This window comes from Porites lutea, chromosome 14 (assembly GCF_958299795.1).
Source record: "Porites lutea chromosome 14, jaPorLute2.1, whole genome shotgun sequence".
NCBI classification, from domain to species: Eukaryota; Metazoa; Cnidaria; class Anthozoa; order Scleractinia; family Poritidae; genus Porites; species Porites lutea.
In genome coordinates, this window is record NC_133214.1 from 16600217 (window position 1) to 16621848 (window position 21632).

Consider the following 21632-nt stretch of genomic DNA (forward strand, 5'->3'; position numbering starts at 1 on the left):
TGAAAACCTTCCTAGCGAAATCACACTCCAGAAATACCAGTCGCACCAGACAAAGTGAACAAAATGGTGCAATTTCAAAGAAAGGGAATTATTTTTCCAAGTGACATTTTTCTGTGGAACACTGGTGTTGTAGTCTCTCTAAGTCTCTATGGTCACGATGATGCGTTCATTAGCGCATTCGTGTTCTCACGCGTACGTTTTTAACCTTTACCTCTCTCTCACGCGCGTCTTCCACGCAGGGTAGAGATGCCACTTCTCCCGCCGCGCCCGAGCTAGTCCGGTTTCTTCCGCATAAATTATCACTACCCCCCACCGGACAGGATGCCGCTCCCACCCCCTCCCCGCCGCCGCCGGCTTTTGGGTCGCAGGTACCCATGTTTAAAGTTTTCGTTTTCTTGTCCGAAGGCTCATTTTGACATAATGGTTCAGTTTGTCGGTATCTTTGAGTTATCTCAAATATTTTCATACGAGGGAGGATTACATTAGTCTGCTACTCAGCCGTTTTTGGTCTCGTCACGCAGTGCTCCTCCCCACACGCCCTGTGGGGAGGAGCGTTGCGTGACGAGACTAAAAACGGCTGTGTAGCAGACTAGGATTACATGGGACACCTTCACGCCATGCAAGAAGATCCGCACGATCGGGCGATTTCCTGGATACAGCTGATAAGAATAGAGCGTTTTCACTCACGTGGCCAGCATCTATGCAAATTTATTGGAACAAAAGAAAGTGTTTACATTTGAAAAGAGTTCAACTCCCACAAGATTGACTTAGAACACCAACATGGCCGCCGTTTCGTTGTTTTGGAACACCAAAATGGCCGCTATGACGTCATGTGAAAACGCTGTACACATCAGCTGGTTTTCATATAACCAGTCGGTTAGCCTCGATCCTTCCAATCGTCCCCTAAATCGAGGCCGTCTGAACCACTATAAGAATAACACGCTCAAGGAAACAACGCGACTGCCAGACGACCGCGTCAGCTCCACCATTTGATTTATCATATCCTCTTAATAATTGATAAATAAAAAGAAATTTTGATAGGGCAATTAGTGTGCACAACTAACAAAAATACTTTTAAGGTTAAAAAACAGTTCTAACGGCTAAAGTTTTTTCATGACTTACCTAATAAAAATACTTTCATGTTTAACTAACCTCAAATATAATTAGCAAGTAAACAAGATCTTGACGTCACTGTAATAGCCCAAATCTTCCCGAGCCGCTTAGCGGTGGACAAAATGGACGACCACTGGCCGGTTTCAGATTTTCCCAGTAGGCTCGATTAGCTCTGTAAATAAGCAAAAAAAGGTCACAATTTTTACTCAAGACTACTCTCTATCCCTCTCTCACAAGCCTGGTCTCAACTTGATCGTGCTAATCGTCTCATTCCAGATCTTAAGACCTTAAGACAAAGACGACTATGAGTACGAGATTTTCTCACACTAAATAGTGCTCGCGAGCGTGAATCAGCGTCATTTTGGCGGGAAAACGTGGTAGCCGTCGTCGTTGTTCCACGGGTTTTAGCGGAAATGTCGTAGTGGCGGAAACAAGTTATCAAATGTCAGAAGGTTCATCATTTTGCGATTTGGATAGGGCTTAACCCTCCTTCAATAAAGATAACAGTGCTTTTGACTTTTCTGGTGAATCAAAAGTACATTGAAGCTTTCCGGGGTTTCTATTTTTTGAGAATATGCGAACAATTCTCCAGTAGTAGTTCTCCTCCCCGAATCAAAAGATCTCTATTATTTGCTCAGGTTCCCGATACTGTAAATTACAAATTGTAAATTGTAAGCAACCTTTTGCTTGTGGCGCAGCTTGCATTAATAAAGTAATACCCCCCAATGTGAAACTGAATTTGAGATAGACCACTTGCCTAGTTCCTAGGCCTCATTATTGCGCACGGCCGATGCGTTTCGGGTCACGTGATTCGAGCGAGTTTTGGAGGCCGTCCGTCTCAACCTCGTTCCCTGGGAACGAGGTTGCGGTCGCCTCGAGAACGTCACCTACACAGAAGAGCCAGTGGTGGATCCAGGGGAGGGGCCCCGTCCCCCCTCTTATTTGTGGACCAAACTGAAGCCCGAAGAGCCGAAAAAATTTTGAGACCGGGCCTCCTTATCTCAGGGTCTGGATGACCGCTCCTCCCCCCGCCCCTCCTAGCTGAAGGTTTCGATCCGCCACTGATAAGCACACGGGATCCTTAACAAAACAATGGTTCTGAGATGGGGAAACGGTTTTTCGACCTTATCCAAGAAGATTAGAAAGTCTAAATGTTTGCAGATGTCTTCACAAAGGTAGCACTTTCTCCTTAAGTTACGGTAAAACGGGCAACAAACGACGTGCAAGTTGTTTTGCAACATTGTTGCAAAATGAGTTGAATAGCCATGTTGCGCGTTTTACCACCCAGGTAAATAAAACCTTGAAACCCCATTTGTTGCAAGACACGTCCAAACGGCGACGGTAAAGCGGTGGTTGCACGTTTTTTGTTGCCTGTTTTAATGTAGCATTAGTTATTTAAAGACCCTGAGAGTTGTCCTGGCCGGGGTTTGAACCAGCGGCATCCCGCTCGGCAGATCGCTGCTAACCGGGTGATGGTTCATCACATGGAAACATCGTCCAAGCAATGCGGAGTACGGGTTATAGACGAACGTCAAACGGAAGTGGACGTTTTTCATTCTAGGGCAGTGGTTTTACCCAAATTTTCGTGTAATTCATCTAGATAAGAGTAAAGACACTTAGCGGATACAATTTTGGTAGCGTTTAGGCATGTTAACCCTTTAAGCCCAAATATCCACATACAATTTCTCTAAACTGATCTCTATACATTTTTATAAAGAATGTGTTGAGAGAATTTGATAAAAGATCAAGGCATATCTCTTTGGTGATCATTTTATTAATTCTCATAACATAATCTCTTGAAAATATATGGGAATCGTTAGGAGAAAATTGATGTTGGTCACCATTGGGACTTAAAGGGTTAAAGGGAAAAGAGCCTCACTTCCGGTCGACGTAAGTCCCTGGTGATACTCAGTTCCTTATGGGTCTTACCTTTCTCGGATTTCAGCGACCGCGTGATGTTTGAGTGCCCCTCCCCAGGGACTGTGCTTGTCACTAGCGGCGGGTAACCTGCCTCGTTCAGGTGCCAGCTGAAACGAAAACAAGGATTACAGTTGCTACCAGGGCACAGTAAGACCAGTAAAGTTTAAAGATACTTGAGAGGCTGGAACTTATTTGGGCTTACATGGCCTGTCCCAAACTTTTGTTTGTGATTCCCCCTCCCCCATTTTCAAAGTTGCTAGCAATACAAGACCATGCTCAAAACTTGGAGGAACAACGTTGAATGAAGGGGAGGGAAGGGAAAACGTTATATATGAGAGATGAGTGACTGGCAGCAATTTTAAGTGACAAAGGCCGATTTTTCCGACAGTGTCTTAACATTTTTGTAGCTGGTTGTAGCATATCATAGGGTTATCAATCATGATTTTATGTCAATCAACAAAAACTAATCAGTATACAAACCAGAAGGGAATTGTTGTTCACGGGACCTTCAACGTTTTTGGCACAATCTCTATTGATGAAATGGGTTACACTGTACATGGAATTCTAGTTTTAATCCGTGGGGAGCCTGACCAACCACTTAACTTTGAAGGAAGGGTGTGTGGTATATCTCAGTTTTGATTGGCAAACCGTATCAGCCATCGCACATTTTGACTGATATCTTGTTAGCCAACGAATATTTGGCAAACATTAATCTGTATTCAAGGTTTACACTCTTACTTAGTAAAAGTATCTGGAAAACTTACCAACCTCTTCAGCGATAGCCCGGATGTGGTATGGTTCATATCCACAACATCCGCCAATATACCTGACTCCTAAATCATAGGCCTGTCGAGCGTACTTATGCACGTCCCAGCGAGTTACCTTTCGAGGTTCCATAGCTAAAAGAAATGGTGATAATCACGTAAATAAACTAGCACTTGTCTTTACAGGTGAAATTAGGGATCTTAAGATCGAATGATGGCGACTGCGGCGACAGCGGCGAAATTCGCGCTCTTTCGATCCTCTTCGCGATTAATCCAACTCACTTACTTACTCAGATGTGGGCGAACTCACTTGGAGTTGAATTCCTCAGAACAAAATTCAAGTTCGGTTAAAGAAAGAAAATTTCGTCGTCGCTTGTTTACGTCCTACATAAAGCGTGAAAAGTTGTAGTCGTGCAGTGACGGCAAAAAAATGTACCAAAAAAGCGTGCTGCACGTGAAAAGTTCCTGTTTTGCTAACGAAATTCATTGTTTTTTGAAGACGTTCTCACTGCCATCGCCGTCGCCATTGCTTAAGCTCGCTATTACTCACCCAAAATAAAAAGGGACTGGGAGTCACAAACTGTTGCTAAACACAGGACCACGTTCACCTCGATTTTGCTGACCTAAAATTTAGACTAGCTAGTGGGCAAACACCCCTACCCTACAGTGATGTATTTTCCAGTTTACATACCCATTGTATAACTTGAGTTTTTTGTTAGCCCTGCTAACGTTAATTCCATTAGGGCCATTTATACGAGGAAAAATAAGACGCGTCTTACATAAGACGCGAACTGGACCATTTATACGAGCATGTCTTATCTAAGTCTTCTGTATACTTAAACTTACTTTTAAAGTGTAAGTTTACAATACGAAGATAGCAATTTGATTAGTTAATATAAATTGTGACAGTTTAAAGATAAAAGGGTCTGCTTACACCAGCAGATGTCACGCATTTGTCCAGGAGGTCTGTTATCGCCTTCTCCTTACATAATAACAACAAATCTTTTCCTCCGCGATGGACCAAGTGTTTCTTTTTACCTTTAACGGCGTGCTCATTGTATTTGAGCGAAGAAAAAAATAAAGCAGAATAGAAAAGGAAACGAAAACGCGTTGTAATTTAAACAATTTTTCCCCGCCAGTGGCCTACCAGTCCACCGCGGGACAAGCGATAATTTTCCCGCCAAAAACTAACGCTTGCGTACTATGCGTCCGCGTCTTGTGTAAGACGCGAAGGTCATTTATACGAAGTTTTTCTCGTCTTAGCTACAACCGCGTCTTATCTAAGAACAGGTGTTAAGGGCTGTTCTAAAATAACATGCGTCTTAGCTAAGTCGCGTCTTATTTTAGACCAAATGTGCCGTTTATACGGAAAGTTCGCGTCTTATTTTTCCTCGTATAAATGGCCCTATTGTTCACTCCGCGAACGATATTCGTGGTTTGCAACCACGTGGCACGTTGGGGGTCAATACAACATATTTTTTTCTCGAAGATTTACATGAAACCCAGAAGAGGAAAAATGCTTTTGTTTGACCACCAACATGGCCGCCGTGACGTCACGTGCAAACAAGCAATCCTGTCACACTGAAGAATAAAATGCTTCTCAATTTACGTCTTAGGTAAAGTAGGAAAAGTGGAAAACTGTCATACAGTCGAACCTTCAAGTGTGACCACCTCCTATGAGAACCACCCATCCAAACACCAAATAACCTGCCCTTAATACAAGGTTTATCTGATCTCTATGTTCGCAGTTTGTACTACCCTGCTTAGGCAGAGATGCCAACCTCTGGAGACTCTCTTTTTCCACTCCCCCCCTGGAATTTAAACGGACCCCCCCCCTCCCCACCTCCGACAAATTGACCAAGCCCCCAATGGGAATGACTTAGGACATTATACTATCTAAATTCGCAATCATCGTTTTGATGCCAGAGAAATGCCCCAGAAACCGTACTGCGAATAAGAAAAATTCAAGTTTTGAGCTAAAAGTTGGCTAAATCTCAAACTAAGGCACAGAAAAGCTCGTAAGATGATTTTATCCTGGAGATATGGTGACCGGTACGGGAGAGTGGGAGATCAGTGCCTTATCCGGGAGACTCCCGGATAATCTGGGAGAGTTGGCACGTACGCTTAGGGCATGCGAAGAACAACAGCACAGAGCACAGTCAAGCCTTTTGATTTAAATTCCCCACACATTACTTACTAATTTTAAAAACAAACTACTGGGAGATGATGATACAGCTTTTAAGCTGTATCAAAACACAGCGTTTTATACTCTCATAAAGCATGCCTTTTCAACCAATAAGAGAGCCCATTTATAAACCTTACCTAGTGGGGCTTCTGGGAGGGCAGCAAGTCCCATAGGACCTGCATCTGGTGTTAGGTAACCAACTGGTTGCATCATCAGGTGAATTGTAAGCCCTTCTTTATCTAATGCCTCTTTCATCAGTCCTATTGTTTGTAAGCTCAAGTTATGGTCAAAGCGGCAATTGACTCCAATAATATCAGCTCCTACAAGAGATGTTACAACTACTTTAAGAACTTTATTGTACGCAATTGGCCTCAGACATTCACAATTTTGCCATTGCTCATAATATGAGACTTCATCCAACCAAGTGTAAAGAAATGCATATTAATTTCCTACGCAACTCTAATAATTGTCTCATTAACCCGATAATAATTGGCGGCAATGTCATCAAGCGTGTCAATGCCTATAAGATCTTAGGAGTTATTACGGACAATGACCTGAAGTGGAACTGCCATGTTGATTACATTATTAAGAAAGCTTGTAAGAAGTTATACTCCCTTAGAGTTCTCCGCAGAGCCAGGGTGAGCCACCCAACATCTTGAGGATATACCTTAGCACAGTCCGGCCAGTTTTAGAGTATGCTGTACCAGTCTGGCAGAACATCCCTGCTTACCTGTCAGAAGCCATAGAGCGAGTGCAAAAAAGGGCGCTTAACATAATCTACCCTGAGGCAGAGTCATATGCTCATGCCTTACAGTTAGGTAAACTAGATAGGTTAGATGATAGAAGAGTACTCTTGTGCTACAAATATGTGGCGAAAGCACCACCTACTTCCCAGCCCACTTCTGGACGCGCCTAACTACACCTTAAGGCAGAAAACACAAAAGTATTATCTTTTGCGGAACATGCAGGTCTGTAGGACAAAGAGAGTGGAGGACTTCTTTACATTTGAATTTTTTTAAGTGATTCAATTGTTATTTTCATTGTTATAACTGGAAATTACTATACTCTAGATAATAGTTGCCTTAAGATTGTAAAATGTACTCGATAATTCAGTTCTTTTTTACTGCAAGAGAGTTTTAATAAACTATTCATACTAAGATGAGTACTTCAATATACCCATAGACCATTGTACTCCACTTTTGTCATGCTGTTCAAGCAGGACCCAGGACAAGGCTTTTGGTGCTGTTTCGCAGAGGGACTTAACCAGAGTTTAGTCTGTTGTGCAGGCTAGAAGAACATAGGATAGCCTGCGAAAACATCCGTTTCTCCTCGCTCTTTGCCGATGGGACGTTTCGAAACGTCCCTGGCGGCGAAAAGCGAGGAGAAACGGATGTTTTCGCAGGCTAAACATAGGACTGACTTAAATCAAGTTCAGGGGGAGCTGTGTCAAGTAGGTACCCAATCTGACTGGTAAAATGGCTATTATTGTGACAGCTGGAATGACTGGTGGCTGCAGTAAGCCTGTTTCCAGTTAGGAATAAAGATACACCAAAAAATTCCCAACACTGGCGATCTACAAGGATTTATTATAAACATCTCAACAACATCATACCTGCTCTTGCCAGTCTGACAGCACAGTCTCCTGGAGATACGTTATTCTTATCCCCCTTAGGACCTATACACATGGTGATGCCCATTGGTTTCCCTATGGCCTTCATTGCCTCTACTGCCCACTCAGCTTCCTCAACTATACTGAAAAACTGATTGCCAGGAGAAAACAATTAAGGGGCACATCAGGGTTGTCAAAAGTAGCCAGCTGCCGTCAAAAAATCGCCGCCTACTTGGTTAGAATCGGCCAGCTACTTTGCTTGGCATTTCTTTATGGATAGCGTTTTTTAAATAAAATATCCCTGGACTGGCTGCTTACTTTGACAACTCAGCCATCTACTTCAAAACTTTTTGACAATCCTGCACATTGTATGTTATTTAATTTGATGCTAAATTCAGCAAAGTGATTAATATTTCAATTGTATGTGGGCAACAAGAGGGGCCTGCAATGCTAATCTCCATGTTGCTATTTTGCATGCTTGGCACATAACTATGTCGCCAGCATTTGTTTGGCCTTCCCCTAATAAAAATGGAATGTTTAGAATGCAATCTGATCATGCGCGTTTGTACCTTCTATCTCTTATAATTATCCGATCACCCCTGTTTTGACCTTCTATCACATGAAACTTAACCAAGTACCAGCATTAGAGATTTGGAGCAAGAGCTTTTTGACCTTCAATGAGAAGCCTGAATTGTGTCTGTACTCCCACACCTCTGCTTATTACTGGCTGGATGAATATACAAAAATCACCAGAGCCCATAGCCCGGAGTAGGTAACAGCATTTTCATGGACCAGTTTATTTTTTGAGACTATAATTTCTATATAGTGGCTCACCTCAGCAATAATCAAATCCACATCTTTTTCAACAAAAATTTCCATCTGGTGCCTGAACTTCTCCATCACAGCCTTTTTACCAGCTCCACTTGAATACAGTGAAGCAGTCTGACAGATTGATCCAGCAAAAAGTGCCCCTCCCTCCTGGGCCACGCCCTTGGCCAGGTCACATGCTGCCTGGTTTATCTTAGAGGCCTGAAAGAAAGTTCAGAAAACTGGCTGAATATTTTAATGTGGCTTGTTTTATGACCACATTAATATGTTGCTCTCCTTGCTCTTTATACTTCTGGGGAAGAGAGACATCTACACCTTTATTTTAGGCCCTGTCCACAAATACCTGGATACAAAGATTTTTTCCCTCCATTTTAGCCTTCTGTCCACATGTACACATAATTTTTCAAGCACCAAAAACATGCTTTTTAAAAAATGGTCTCCATCAGAGAGCAGCTTCTAGTTTGCCTGTGGATGGACTAAAATGGAGGGTTCCAAATATGATGATGTCATCAAATACCAATAGCATTACGCATGCTTTGTAAGGGATACTATCATATTTACATTTGTTTTAGTGTGTTTAATAGGTGGATGGGCAAAAATGACTCTAATAATGCAACTTGTGGATGTGCATTTTTCTGAAAAATATTATGGAGAAAAAATCTCCCTTTTCGAAAGTATCAGGATACATGTGGAGAGGACCTTAAATAGCTTTCAAAGCAAATACTTAAATTACTCACCCCATATTTAGCATGTTCACCTTCCAGGTCATCATCCATGGAGAAAGTAAATGCTTGAATTACATCAGCCCCCGCCCGAAGAAATTCTCGGTGAACCTGTCGAACTGAAGAAGTGAAAAAACGTTTTAAAACATTATTTTTTTGCCTTGCCTGAGGTTTCTTTTATGAACCACCTTCCACACCAGGTCATGAGTGCAGGTCACAGTTTTACTGATTGGTAAAAATAAGTTGAAATGTTCCTCCCTGGGTGTAAAACTCATCTTATTCCTTCATATTCTACTGCAGGCCCCGGTTGTTCAAACCTTGGATAACACTATCCACTGAATAAATTTTATCTGCTGGATAGCACTATCCAAAGTTTTTAAAACAACCGGGGTCAGGTCATTGACAGTTAAAAATATTCCTGTGATAAAAAGCTGAAAGTAAAAAGTGTGCCTCTTCACTGACTTTGCCAAAACTCACTGACTTTTCCCTGATTGTTCCCCGGTGATTGTGGCAATGATTAGAGAATAGATAGTTCCAAAAGCATCAGGCAGAAGATAAAAAATACCATCCTGTTTTACAGACCTGCTTCAGGGTGTTCCACTGTACACTCTGGAGTCCAAGGTCCTGCTTTTACATATCCACGCCTCTCCAAAGCATGCGCCATTCCACCATCCCCTACTATGACCTCACCAGCATTAAGCCTTTCCAGTATACCAAGCTAAAACAGGTTGAAGGAACACAGCTTACAAGGCAACAAACTGTGAATACAGCTGCCTTTTATCACTCAGCAAGAACACAGGAGAAATTTGAGAGACAGATGTGTTTGCAAGCCTCCCATGCAGAGGGTCTGAGGTCTTACATTCATTTCTCTGGGCCAAGTTGTTTGAAGGCTGATTAGCCCTTAACCTGGGATTAAATTTAACCCACTAGGTTTCTTTTTCTTGTGTTCAAAAGCATTTTCTCAGATAACTTTCTCTGTTATTTTTAAAGCTTCCAATCATCAACTTGTAGACAAAAAGAATTAAAACTGAAATGATTTTTAAGCTTTCATATCTGAATTCAAATCTCGCACTAACCCTGGGTTATCTTAACACAGCTTTGAACAAGTCGGCCCTGACTGGTAGGTATCAATGACCAGAAGTGGCTGTTCATTTCAGCAGACGTTTGTGAAGGAGAAAAGCATGACAAGCCCCAAGAACGTCTGCATGGGAGGCTACTGTGTTTGCAGGCTAGCCAGTCAGAAGCAGGGAATTTAAATGCTTATAGAACTGTTTCAGCCCAGGAGCACTTTCATTATTTTTTGTAAATTTTGTTGTCTCCAAAGACAGGTATGGACACCCTGGGATTGAGGGCACTCCCTTAATTAACCTAACAGGTATGTACTACCCACCCCTCTCCTTTCTCCTCAATATCTACATCCTCTACTGTACGCCTATAAATAAATACAAGCTTTTTTTTCATGTAAACTGATACATTCTCCAACTGTTGGCAATATTGTGTTAACTAAGGGGACACTTTATGTGAGAACACACGCAGAGAATTTCTCTAAGACTCCACCCTCACGACAAGACCGCTTGAAACAATTCCAGGAATCCTTGCCTCCTGCCCCTGCAACTTCTCCTTTGGGCTACCTAGGGGAATGGTCAGACATGTGACATGGCCTTGAAAATGCAACATAAGACAATGAAATGGCGACACACAACACAAAGATGGGTTGCAAATGGACAGTGATGAAGACAAGCCCAAAAACAATAGTACAATGTCGATGGAACATTGATTTCTTTTCAATACATGAAACAACGGGTTTTGAAATTCAGACCAGGGTAATGCCCACCCAATTTAACCTGAGAGGGCTTCATAATACATAAGATGGCGGGATGACCTTTTAGCTTGACGTTTCCCTAAAATGTTCTCTACAAAGATGGGATCATCTAGCCATACCAGTTGAACGTATCAGTGTGAATAAAACTGCACAAAAGTGATAAAAAAGTGATGTGGTGACTCCGGCTACTGAATATTTCATACTGTACGTATGCAAGCCAACAGACTGAGTACATCACACTGCCTTTCAATAGCTGCGTGTCGTATGTCCTTTATAATATTGCACAGTTGCAGTTTGCAACGGCTACATGTTTGCACTATCAATAATATAATTATTTTTAGATCCATGTACTAACCTTTTTGGCATTTGCCATGGCAAAGATCGGTTAGCTTGCAGCTATTTGCAACCTCAGATGACAGTCAGATGATGGTCGTTTAGAAGACCATGTAGGACTGGATCGAGTTTGCGTGGAAGTGGAGAACTGCTGGACTAGGAACTGAGGAGCGGGTCATGAGGACGTAACTACGGGGACATGTACCCACGAATGACATAACCGTTTCATGAAAAAATCCTTTTGTGGAACAAAAGTCTGCGGCGAAACATGCTGCATAAAATTTAGCTAGCTTAAATTTTTGCAACATAGAAGGGAAAAAATGATCTACCCTCACCTACCTTTAAAATGATACTGTGTTTATTAGGCGTTCTTTCATTTTATTACTCATGCAAGCTATTTGCATGATACACAACGTCTGTAACGAATGGACTAAAAAAGATTAAATGTTCCTACAACATGGATGGCGGGGCAGTGGGGGCCGGGGGGGGGCAACAAAAATTGGGGGGGGGAGGCATAGCCCCTAACGTTTTCTCGTGATAAATCGTTTTGTCAGCATCACGCTCAGGCGAAATAAAAAGTTGTAAAACGTTTCTTGAACAGGGTTATGAAAATGGGGGAGTGAAAGAGGAGCCCACAGCCCCACTTTGAAAAAAACTCCGCCTCCTCTGTAGAATAGTTCGTTCTGTTTTTAAAACTTGTTTTAAAAACCTAGTGTAGTATCGCGGGGCAGCTTTGACCTGTTAATAAAATGTGTTCATGGAAAATAAGGTAGCCTGCAGTGCAGGCGTTTTCTTTGAGCGCTCAATTTGCTCGCGAAAGTGCCGTGCTGATTTTCTCCCCTCCCCCTCCCCCCTTTCCTTCTTTCGCCCTCACACCAACCGTAAGGGTTACTATTTGAACTCTCCCCAATCTTCCATTGTCATAAAATCAAAGATGGCGGCTACAATATATTACGAACACGAACAAGGTTTCGCCCACCCAAAATACGCCTGCACTGCAGGCTAAAAATGAGGAGAATCGCTGGATCCAGACCTTCAGATAAGGGGCGGGGGGGGGGGGGGGGGGCAGTCATCCAGACCCTGAGATTAGGGGAAGGGTCGGTGTCAAAAAATTTGTTTTTCCGCCCTTCGTGCCGAATATCTCCGGTTCCTAAAATAGTCCTAGCTAATACTACAGAAGAGCTATTAAGGGGGGGAAGAAAAATTGCTGATCGGTTATATCATCTTTAGCTGATATGGTGAGTGCACGGTAGTCTGCATATGTGATATAAATACAGTGTAGCTTAACAGAGCTAACATTTACTGTTTCTGGACGAAGCCTGTTCCATACACACAAAGCTCGCATTTGTGACGCCATCAGATGTACAAAAATGAAATTTGAGAATTCAAATAAGACAAGTTCTTCACTTTTGTATGCACTGTACTTCTACAAAGTATTACAGTTTCAGGTTACAGGTTTCAGGTTTCAGGTTATTAAAATAGAACATCTTGAAGCGAGGATTTGTGGCGTCATCAGTTGTGACGTCACAAAAACGAAATTTGAGAATTCAAATCTGACTAGTTCTTCAATTTCAAATGCACTGTATTTCTGCAAAGTATCACAGTTTCAGGTTACATACTTTTGAAGGAGAGACTTTTGGGACTTTGATTAAATTGGGGCTGAAGAAAGACATGCAGCACACAAGATCTATCTGCTGGTTTGTTGGTATGCTTATGTCAACAGTATTCAGAGTATTGTTTCTGGTATTCTAAATAAGGCAAAGCTACCACGGCTAACAAGGCCTCTATCGTCTGGACAAGTTCCAAACAAGATCCTGAACATATATAGTCACCGGGATCTAGTAAACCGTTCACAGTTGTGCTTTACAAAATGTGTACCCTGGCTTCAAAGGTCCGTTCTCGAAATACCTACGTTGAAATGAACCTTAAACCTAGCTTATGAATTGATCAAAGTCGCTTCTTTAACACAATTAAAATCGCGCGATGGCATGATAAAGAGCTAGCTTTTCTTCATTTTTTAATTTTAAAAATACCGTAAAATTCCGAAAATAAGCCCCTCCAGATATAAGCCCCCAAAATCGCGACGTAAAAAACCCTCCGTTAAATCGCCCCTCCGAATATAAGCCCCCCGAGAGGCTTGTACTTGGAATTTGCGCTCGAATACAAAGTAAAACAAAGCAAAAATGATAAATTTCGTTCTAACTATAAGCTAGCCCAGTCAATTTTGAAACGCAAATTTCCGTCCGTACATAAGCCCCTCCAAAAATAAGCCCCTAAAAAGGGGCCTTTGAGAAATATAAGCCCGGGGGCTTATTTTCGGAATTTCACGGTACTCTAAGATAACTTTTTTTAACATGGTTTTGTCATCACTGTGATTTTCCAGCTCCTCCAGGACCACTAAAAGAAGGGCAAAACGGACGGCCGCTGGCTGGTTTTAGATTCTCCCAGTAGGCTCGGTTAGCTCTGAAATAAAACCAAACATATAATGTGTCAGAGGAGTGAGTCAAAATGGTAAATGATTGACCACAGTCAAACGAGAGAAATTGCAAAAGCCCCAAAAAACTCTTCAAAGCTAAGGATATTATTTTCACTGTTTAAAACATTTCATAAATTAACACCGTATTCGTAATATATTAAACAGTTTAATGTATTTCAAGATAGGATAAGGCTTTATCCTCTCCTGTGTATCAGTAATACAGTGTTTTTAAGCCATATTTATCAAAATGTTTGAATATCTTTCTACACCAGTGTTTCCTTCCGCAAATGGCTGAAAACTAGAACTGCAAAATTGTCCGTGCCACCTCTGTGCCATTTCATGCCATTTGCTCAAGAAAAAAGACGCTTATCATTTGAGTAAAATTAAGAATTTGTGACATTAAACTTCTCTTTTATACATCCTTGCTTGTGTTTCCACTCCGCAGCAAAAGAAATCTCGGTATGAGATAATAGGAAAAACGCTTTAGACTTCTGACACTTTAGAACGCGGTTAAAGTAAATGGCGGCCTTTAACTTTCCCCAGTGCCCTATCAGATGTACGTACCTTTCACGAATTTCAGCTACCGCGTGATGTTTAAGTGCTTCTCCCCAGGGACTGTGCTTGTCACTAGCGGCAGGTAACCTGCCTCGTTCTGGAGCAAGCTGAAGGAGAACCAGACACATAACTCACAGAATAACATTTGAGGTAACATTTGTCTCACAAGTCACTCTAAAAGTTTTTAGAAAAAAATTTATGAGGAGCCCAAGTGAAGGCTACAACCAGTTGCAAAAGTACTTGAGATTGGCATAAATGGCCTGTCCATGATCTTGTGCTTGTGATGTTCCTCTGCCCCTTATGGAGGAACAACTTTGAATGGGAGGGAGGAGGGAGGTCAGTATTATATCTCACAGACCTGTAACCAGCAGCGATTTGAAGCAAGAAAGATCGTTTTTTCGTGGGTGTGTCTCAACATTTTTGCAACTGGTTGTAGCAACTAGTGTAAAGTTCCAGGCCTTCAGATTACGGGAAAGGTGCAAAGAGATGTATTGCAGTGATGGGTATACCTTTTGTAGGACCCCCCTCCCCCCTTCTCCTATGTAGATGTAGATGTGTGCGCGTAGGGGGAAAAAGCGAGACTTCGCACCACACTCCATCACCTAAACGGCTGTCTTCCTTAACTGGGTAAGGATTAGACATAATTCTTTTTGACCGAGGTTTCTTTTTGGCATGGCCTTAAGCATTCACGAACGACAAAAAGTCATGCAAGAGAGAAACTTCTGCTCACAAGGTAGACATAAATCACTTTAAAGGAACCAACCTCTTCCGCGATAGCCCTGATGTGGTATGGTTCAAATCCACAACATCCGCCAATATACCTGACTCCTAAATCATAGGCCTGTCGAGCGTACTTATGCACATCCCAGCGAGTCAAGGTACGAGGCTCTAGAGCTAAAGGAAAGCGGATAAAATTAAACTTGCTCGCCACAGAATGACTATACGAGAACAAAAACTATGGAAATATCTTTAAATGCTCCAATCAAATGGTAGATAAAGCTATATCCACTGGTTAGATCTCTACCCCACGGATAACGAAACTGGTTTCCCTAAAACTTATCTACTGGAGAGTAATTTATCCGGTGGATAGCGCTATCCAAATATGGAACAAAAGAGGTCTGGAGCTTAAAGGTCTTAAGACGATCGATGGCTCGACTTATGATTGGCTCAGTCTCACATCCCGACCTCGATCCCTCGTTAAGTACTGGCTTAGTGTTCAAATGCACGAAGTGTTGTTTAGTTTTGTTTATGCATTAACATCAGCGAAGTTCCTGTTCTTTTTAATGCATCGTATAGTTCTGAAAGTAGCAGGCTCCCCAAAGAACCCGATCCAAGGACTACAACAGGCACCAAAACGAAAAGCTTATTCAGGGATGGAGTAGCTCGAAAACCGTACCCTATCCTGTGGCATTTGCATATAACTGTAACATGGGATTATCCCACCGGGGTGAATGTAGCCTGTGTACAGACCCCCCATCCCCTCAGGAAAAATCCTATTTTTCTTGAAGGAAGGGGGGGGGGGGTCCTGCACACAGGCTGGGGTGAATGTTACATGGGCGGAAAATGAAACCCTACAGAAAACGCCAGGGGGGTGAGATGAGCTGCAGCCAAATAAGCAGGACAGACTGTTTAACCCACCGAATTCCAACTCCGGTAAATCAATGAACCCTCTGGATCCACCATCCGGTGCATGATAACCGATTGTTTGCAACATCAGGTGAGGTTTGAGTCCTTCCTTGTCCAACGCATCTCTCATCAGTCTTATCCCCTGTAGAGCCTCGTCCGGACCAAAGCGGCAGTTGATTCCAATTAAGTCAGCTCCTGTTTGTATATTAACGATAAGGTTGGTTTTCACTGGCGACGGAGTCAGAGTCGGAATCATAATAAGAAGTCGCAAGGGCGCTTATGACCAAGTGAAAATTAAAAAAAAGGAGTCGTAAGCAGAGTCATAAGCGCTGCAGAATCGGAGTCGGAAGAATCAGAACGTTTCCATTTTCTTCTGACTCCGCTTATGATTCCGTCGCTTACGATCCAGTGAAAACCAGATTGTCGGTGTCGGAAGCAGAAGCAGAAGCAGAAGGAAAAACCAATCACAATGCTCATCCCACGCTTTGTGATTGGTTCAGTTCATCTGCTTCTGCTGGCGATTTCGACAACCTAGTTTTCACTTTATCGTAAGCGACCGAGTCGTAAGCGGAATCAGAACGCTCTTTTCACTAGATCGAAAAGTTCCCGGCTCCGTTGCTAGTGAAAACCAGCCTATAGAAAGAAAAGGCATACATAAGAATTCAAGTTTGGGAAAACCAAAGTATCCGATACTCCACTGACTTCAAGGGGGGTTGAGAGATAGGAGACGGCTGTAATTGAAGACTAAAACTCACCTTATAACAAATGTTTTCGTTGCTGTCGCTGTCGTCGTTACTGAAGCTTCATTGAACCAGGACAAAACAGCCGACATTTCGCTACACCACCACTGGTTTCCCCGCGAAATGACGTCTAAAAAACGAGCACAGAAATTCCATACTGATGACGCGTCATTACCCAGATCTGGGGTAGTGCTTCTGATTGGTTGAAAATTTCCTTCATCCAATCAAAAACACTACCAGATATCTGGGTAGCGATGCGTCATCAGTATGGAATTTCTGCGCTCGTTTCTCAGACGTCATCTCGAAGGGAAACCAGTTGTACAGTAGCGTCACAAAATGTCGGCTGTTTTCTCACGATCAGGCTACTTAATATTAAGATACCTAATGGCTGCAAATGGCGTTGCCAGTATACGAGAAAGTATACGAACTATGAAGCTCTAAACAATCCACATTACCTTTCCTTGCCAGTCTCACTGCGCATTCTCCTGGAGGTACATTGTTGGCATCCCCAGGAGGTCCAATACACATTGTGATGGCAGTTGGTTTCCCTGTGGCCTTCATTACTTCCACCACCCACTCAGCTTCTTCTACAAACTCAAAATACTGTCGGGGGAAGGGTACGTAAAGTTTAGCCTGCGTGAAAAAGTCCCCTTTTCCCTTCACACAGGCTACGTAGTGTGCAAGTCATTTACATTTTAATTTTAACATTAAAATGCTTCCAGAAGCTGTATCGTATTTGAGATGAGATGTATTTAATATTTTACAATGATTTCTCGCTTGAGTAGGCTTGGGTTGTTTGGAAGGATGGTGATTGTGATGGGTTCCAATGAAGAAATTTTCTGGGGCGGGACAAGCACTAAAATACAGCTGTATTCTGCCATAAACATAAAAAGCCTGGTACTGTTCAGATTTGTAAAACAAAAGACAATGTAAAACTACCAAAAACCCTTGATTAACTCCCCCTGGGGGGCCTAATATTATGATTTTAGACCAGCGTTTGAAGGAGGGGTACAGAGGAGACGAAGGGGCTTATTTGAGGGGGGGGGGGGGGCTTATTTAGGTTAGTGAAGATGGTGGTATCAGTTTTCCATAAAGACCTAGAATGCCAAGTGGAAAAGCTCAAGTACAAGAGTTGGAGGTCATGCAGCCGAGGATCAAAAACAAATTCAACCTTCCAACATGTTAATAAACAATCCCGGATCAGTCCAAATGAAGTTTTACAGTCGTGATTGATTAATACAGTCTATCATTTATTAGTGAAGAATAATAAGGGGGGAAGAGGGGGGCAGGGGGCTTAAAAGAGAGAGAGGGGGCTTAATAGAGGATTCACATGGCATGATTGCAAAAAGAAAGTGTGGATGAGCCTTAAAACAGATACCACTTGCCTGCCATCAGAGAAGCCTTGAAAAAAATTGTGCAGCTAAATTAAGTGGCATTGAAACAAAGAAAAGTTTGATGAGTGGCACAATTAGGAATTATGTGCCCTTCTGACACAATGATAATTTACATCTCTAATTGTCTCAGAAAATTCACAAAACTGATGTGTAAACTTGAAAACTCTGGTCAAATTTGCAAGAATACTGCGTGATCGCATGATACATGATGGAAGCACTGGCTGTCTGCACAATATTTACCTCAGCAATGAGTAAGTCGACATCGTTTTGAAGGAAAATTTCAATCTGCTCTTTAAACTTCTCCTGGACAACTTTTTTCCCTGCTCCACTTGAATACAGTGAAGCAGTCTGACAGATTGATCCAGCAAAAAGTGCCCCTCCCTCCTGGGCCACGCCCTTGGCCAGGTCACATGCTGCCTGGTTTATTTTGGTGGTCTAAAACAAAATTTCAAAACAATTCTTTTAAAGACGGTTTTTTTAGGGGGGGGGGGGTGGGGGAGGGAATCCAAATCCTGATTTTACAATTGTGTTTCATTGGGAATATCCAAAAACAAAGAACTAAGGCCCAGTACAGGTCAGATCAAACCTGATGTTCTGGGCTGCTACCCCTCTTTAAGGAACCCCAGTAAGACAGTGGCCCCTAAAAAATTAAATGATAAGATAATACCAACCCCATGTTTAGCATGTTCACCTCCCAGATCATCATCCAAAGTAAAAGTAAATGCTTGAATAACATCAGATCCTGCCCGCAAAAATTCCCGGTGTAGCTGCCGAACTAAAGAAAATATAATTCAATACAAAGTACAGTGGAACCTGGTGATAACATGACCACTGTTGGGCCAGTAAGGAGGTGGCCAAGGGAAGCAGGCCTTCAAAATAATAAAACAAAGTGTTTTTTATAATTTACATTTGGTTCAAAAGAATGTGGTCATAATAACAAGGTGGCTGGATAAATGAGTTGGTCATAAGGTGGGTACCACTGTAGATGCAAAAATGTGTACCCACAGTGGCAGATCCAGACCTTCAAATAAGGGGGGGGCCCAGTCATCCAGACCCTGAGATATGGGAGGGAGGCAGTCTAAGAAAAATTAGGGGGGAACTGGGCCCCCCGCACCCCTCCCCTACTGATCTGCCACTGGACCAGATGTGTAAGTGGTATATATGAGCATCAACTTGTCTCTTCCCATTAGTTCTCCAAGCCAGGGCTCTCCTGCCCATAACAAAGGCCAGATGGCAGTGGCAAATGCAGACCTTGAGGTAGGCGGGGAGGGGAGTCCCCATCCATATTAGCACATAAAGAGGACCCTCTCTGTAAAAGATTTTTCTTGGCCGAATTCGCCTGTGTTTGGTCTAAAAATGAGCCTGCCACTGATTGGGGTACTACTCTTTAAATATGCGGTATGGGTAAATGTGCCCCAGGATGGTGTCCCTTTCTTAACTTTATGGGAATATATGACGGGTTTCAAATTTTCACCTTTCATTAGTCTGTGGCAGGGTCACATCATTTAAAATTATGGGCCATGTTAAATTAATTAAGTCTTGATTCAATGAGTATGCCATTTTTTTCTTTGCGAGTCAATGACCCACATTTAACCCATGATGGCAATTTTAATAAACTTGCTGCTTATAGTTTTGGAACAAGGAAATTGTGCCATTCTCTCACCAGCTTCAGGGTGTTCCACTGTACACTCAGGAGTCCAAGGTCCTGCTTTCACATAACCTTGTTTCTCCAGAGCATGGCACATTCCACCATCCCCTACTATCACTTCTCCAGCATTAAGCCGTTCTAGTATACAATGCTGTAACATTGTTTGACATTTTAAAACAAGAAATAAGTTGATTACAATAATGAATTGAATCCTTTTCTATGTGAAAATAAATTTTTGCAGCTGCCAATTTTTTTCTTGCACCAAGTCAGTGGCGGATCCAGACCTTCAGATAGGGGGGGGGGGGGGGGGGGCAGTCTCAAAAAAAATTTTTTTCCAGCTCTTTGGGCCTCAGTTTAGTCTAAAAATAAGGTGGGGGGGGGGGGGTGGGCCCCCAGGCCCCTCCCCTGGATCCGCTACTGCACATATCTATCACTTAAGCCCCCACAGGGACTATTCCATTTTTATCAAAACCCTCACACTTTACCTCCCCCCTCCCACCCACGGCTGTGTCAGGTGAAGAAAATAAGAGAAACGAAAGTGTACGTGTTTATTTCTTCATATATTTCAGGTGGAAAGAGGTACCCCCACATGGTGCCAGCCAATGCCTGCCGTCCATTTTGGCCTGTAATGTTCCATTTCCTTTGCTGTAAATCGCGTCATATTGTTCTAAATTCTCTAAATTAGATTATAGTGAAACGCGAGTGACTGCATTTTCACAGTCAAGTGCTCTACGTGTGTCGAATGCCTCAGTCACGCGATGCGCGTGTGGAAAACGTTGGAATACAAAACCGGTAAAAGAGACATACTGTTAGCAGCCACGCTACATGTGTGTCGAAAAATTCGAAAACTGTACTGCGAAAGAGAGGCTCTAGCTGTTGGCTCAAAAATTATTTTTAAGCTTTTCTGCATTAATTAAGGGGAGGTTGGTTTTGGGAAAGTCACGCTACGCGCGTGTTGAAACAGGTTTTAGACGTCGGAGACTCTTTTGTGAAAGATAGAAACTGTCAGCTCTATGATGGTTTAAATTCCTCTCTCTCCCTTTAAATGCAGGCTTATTTGATAGAAAACAAAAGTAAGCTCAGATAAACGATCTATGTGGCTAAACATTTCACGATACAAGCATTTTGTGACATGTCTTCCACCCATCTTAAAATGACCCTTACAAACACTGCATGTTTGCATCATCAGTAATGCAATTTTGGAGTCCTTCCACTAACCCTTTTTTCATTTGCCATAACAAAGATCTGTTAGTTTCCAGCGCTGATTCTGGGCTGACTGATGATCCTGGATGATCTTGCAGAATGCAGTGGCAGGGTAGGACTGGATCGAGTTGGGACTGTTGGGTGGAAAAACGGTTTTGGAACTAGCAATTCCTTAGGACCGCAGGACTTGGGAGCGTTATGGTGCGTAAAACAGGGGCATGTACCCTCTCCTGCCCTTGTATGACGGACTATGAAGTAACCCTTTAATATATAAGACAAAATCCTGTGGTAGGAACAAACTTCTATCCTCGCAACATGATGCAAGAAATTGGTTAGCAATTTGTTCGACATAAAGGTGGAAAAATGATCAACCCGTACCGACCTAATATAAATGAATATAAGTCTGTATGATTACGCTTCCTGGTTTAGTTTGGTTGCTCGTGGAAGCTAATTGATCATGACAACCAGCCAAATGACTCTGCAAATTTCTACAGTATTTCATGTAAAATACAATACCGTGAATGATTTAATAGGCACCCGGGGCGTCTATTTAATTTTTGTTACACAAGCAAGGGCGCCAAAATTAATAGGAGGCGTTTAAAAGAGAAAGGCGTTTATTCTCATAATTGTAACAAACTCTGTAAAACTAAAAACATGCCCCCGGTAAATATATTACCACAGTATGTATAAATAA

General features: G+C 42.4%; 2 protein-coding genes and 1 pseudogene across 4 annotated transcripts; 1 reads left to right on the forward strand and 2 right to left on the reverse strand.

The window, feature by feature from the left end:
• LOC140924802 (uncharacterized) overlaps nucleotides 1-21632 on the forward strand; it is a 451675-nt pseudogene that overhangs the window by 91383 nt on the left and 338660 nt on the right.
• LOC140924842 (betaine--homocysteine S-methyltransferase 1-like) lies at nucleotides 803-9855 on the reverse strand. 3 transcript variants are annotated; one of them, XM_073374846.1, is made up of 9 exons: nucleotides 9724-9855; nucleotides 9157-9260; nucleotides 8426-8620; nucleotides 7595-7742; nucleotides 6120-6302; nucleotides 3802-3932; nucleotides 3043-3140; nucleotides 1153-1285; nucleotides 988-1006 (listed from the first exon to the last, which is right to left on the reverse strand). In XM_073374846.1, exons 1-8 carry the CDS (start codon nucleotides 9803-9805, stop codon nucleotides 1189-1191), a joined length of 1038 nt encoding a protein of 345 aa, XP_073230947.1. In that variant the 5' UTR covers nucleotides 9806-9855; the 3' UTR covers nucleotides 988-1006; nucleotides 1153-1188. The 3 variants fall into 3 exon arrangements, 2 of the variants coding, with proteins under 2 accessions (XP_073230946.1, XP_073230947.1); XM_073374845.1 differs by having other exon boundaries at nucleotides 803-1285; XR_012164348.1 differs by lacking the exon at nucleotides 988-1006 and having other exon boundaries at nucleotides 1234-1285; nucleotides 3798-3932.
• On the reverse strand, nucleotides 12978-19895 carry LOC140924957 (betaine--homocysteine S-methyltransferase 1-like). The gene is made up of 9 exons (XM_073374929.1): nucleotides 19751-19895; nucleotides 18759-18862; nucleotides 18328-18522; nucleotides 17149-17296; nucleotides 15966-16148; nucleotides 15091-15221; nucleotides 14337-14434; nucleotides 13627-13759; nucleotides 12978-13326 (listed from the first exon to the last, which is right to left on the reverse strand). Exons 1-8 carry the CDS (start codon nucleotides 19893-19895, stop codon nucleotides 13663-13665), a joined length of 1101 nt encoding a protein of 366 aa, XP_073231030.1. The 3' UTR covers nucleotides 12978-13326; nucleotides 13627-13662.

Bases quoted from the DNA above. Each gene is read 5' to 3' on its own strand.
- LOC140924842 (XM_073374845.1), bottom strand. From the start codon at position 9,805: ATGGCGCATGCTTTGGAGAGGCGTGGATATGTAAAAGCAGGACCTTGG. The intron at 9,261-9,723 runs GTCTGTAAAACA...TCACTTCTTCAG, and splicing joins AGTGGAACACCCTGAAGCAG to TTCGACAGGTTCACCGAGAA. The intron at 7,743-8,425 runs GTGAGCCACTAT...CCTGGCAATCAG, and splicing joins TGGATTTGATTATTGCTGAG to TTTTTCAGTATAGTTGAGGA.
- LOC140924957 (XM_073374929.1), bottom strand. From the start codon at position 19,895: ATGTTACAGCATTGTATACTAGAACGGCTTAATGCTGGAGAAGTGATA. The intron at 18,863-19,750 runs GTGAGAGAATGG...TATTTTCTTTAG, and splicing joins AGTGGAACACCCTGAAGCTG to TTCGGCAGCTACACCGGGAA. The intron at 13,760-14,336 runs GTACGTACATCT...GTTTTATTTCAG, and splicing joins GTAGCTGAAATTCGTGAAAG to AGCTAACCGAGCCTACTGGG.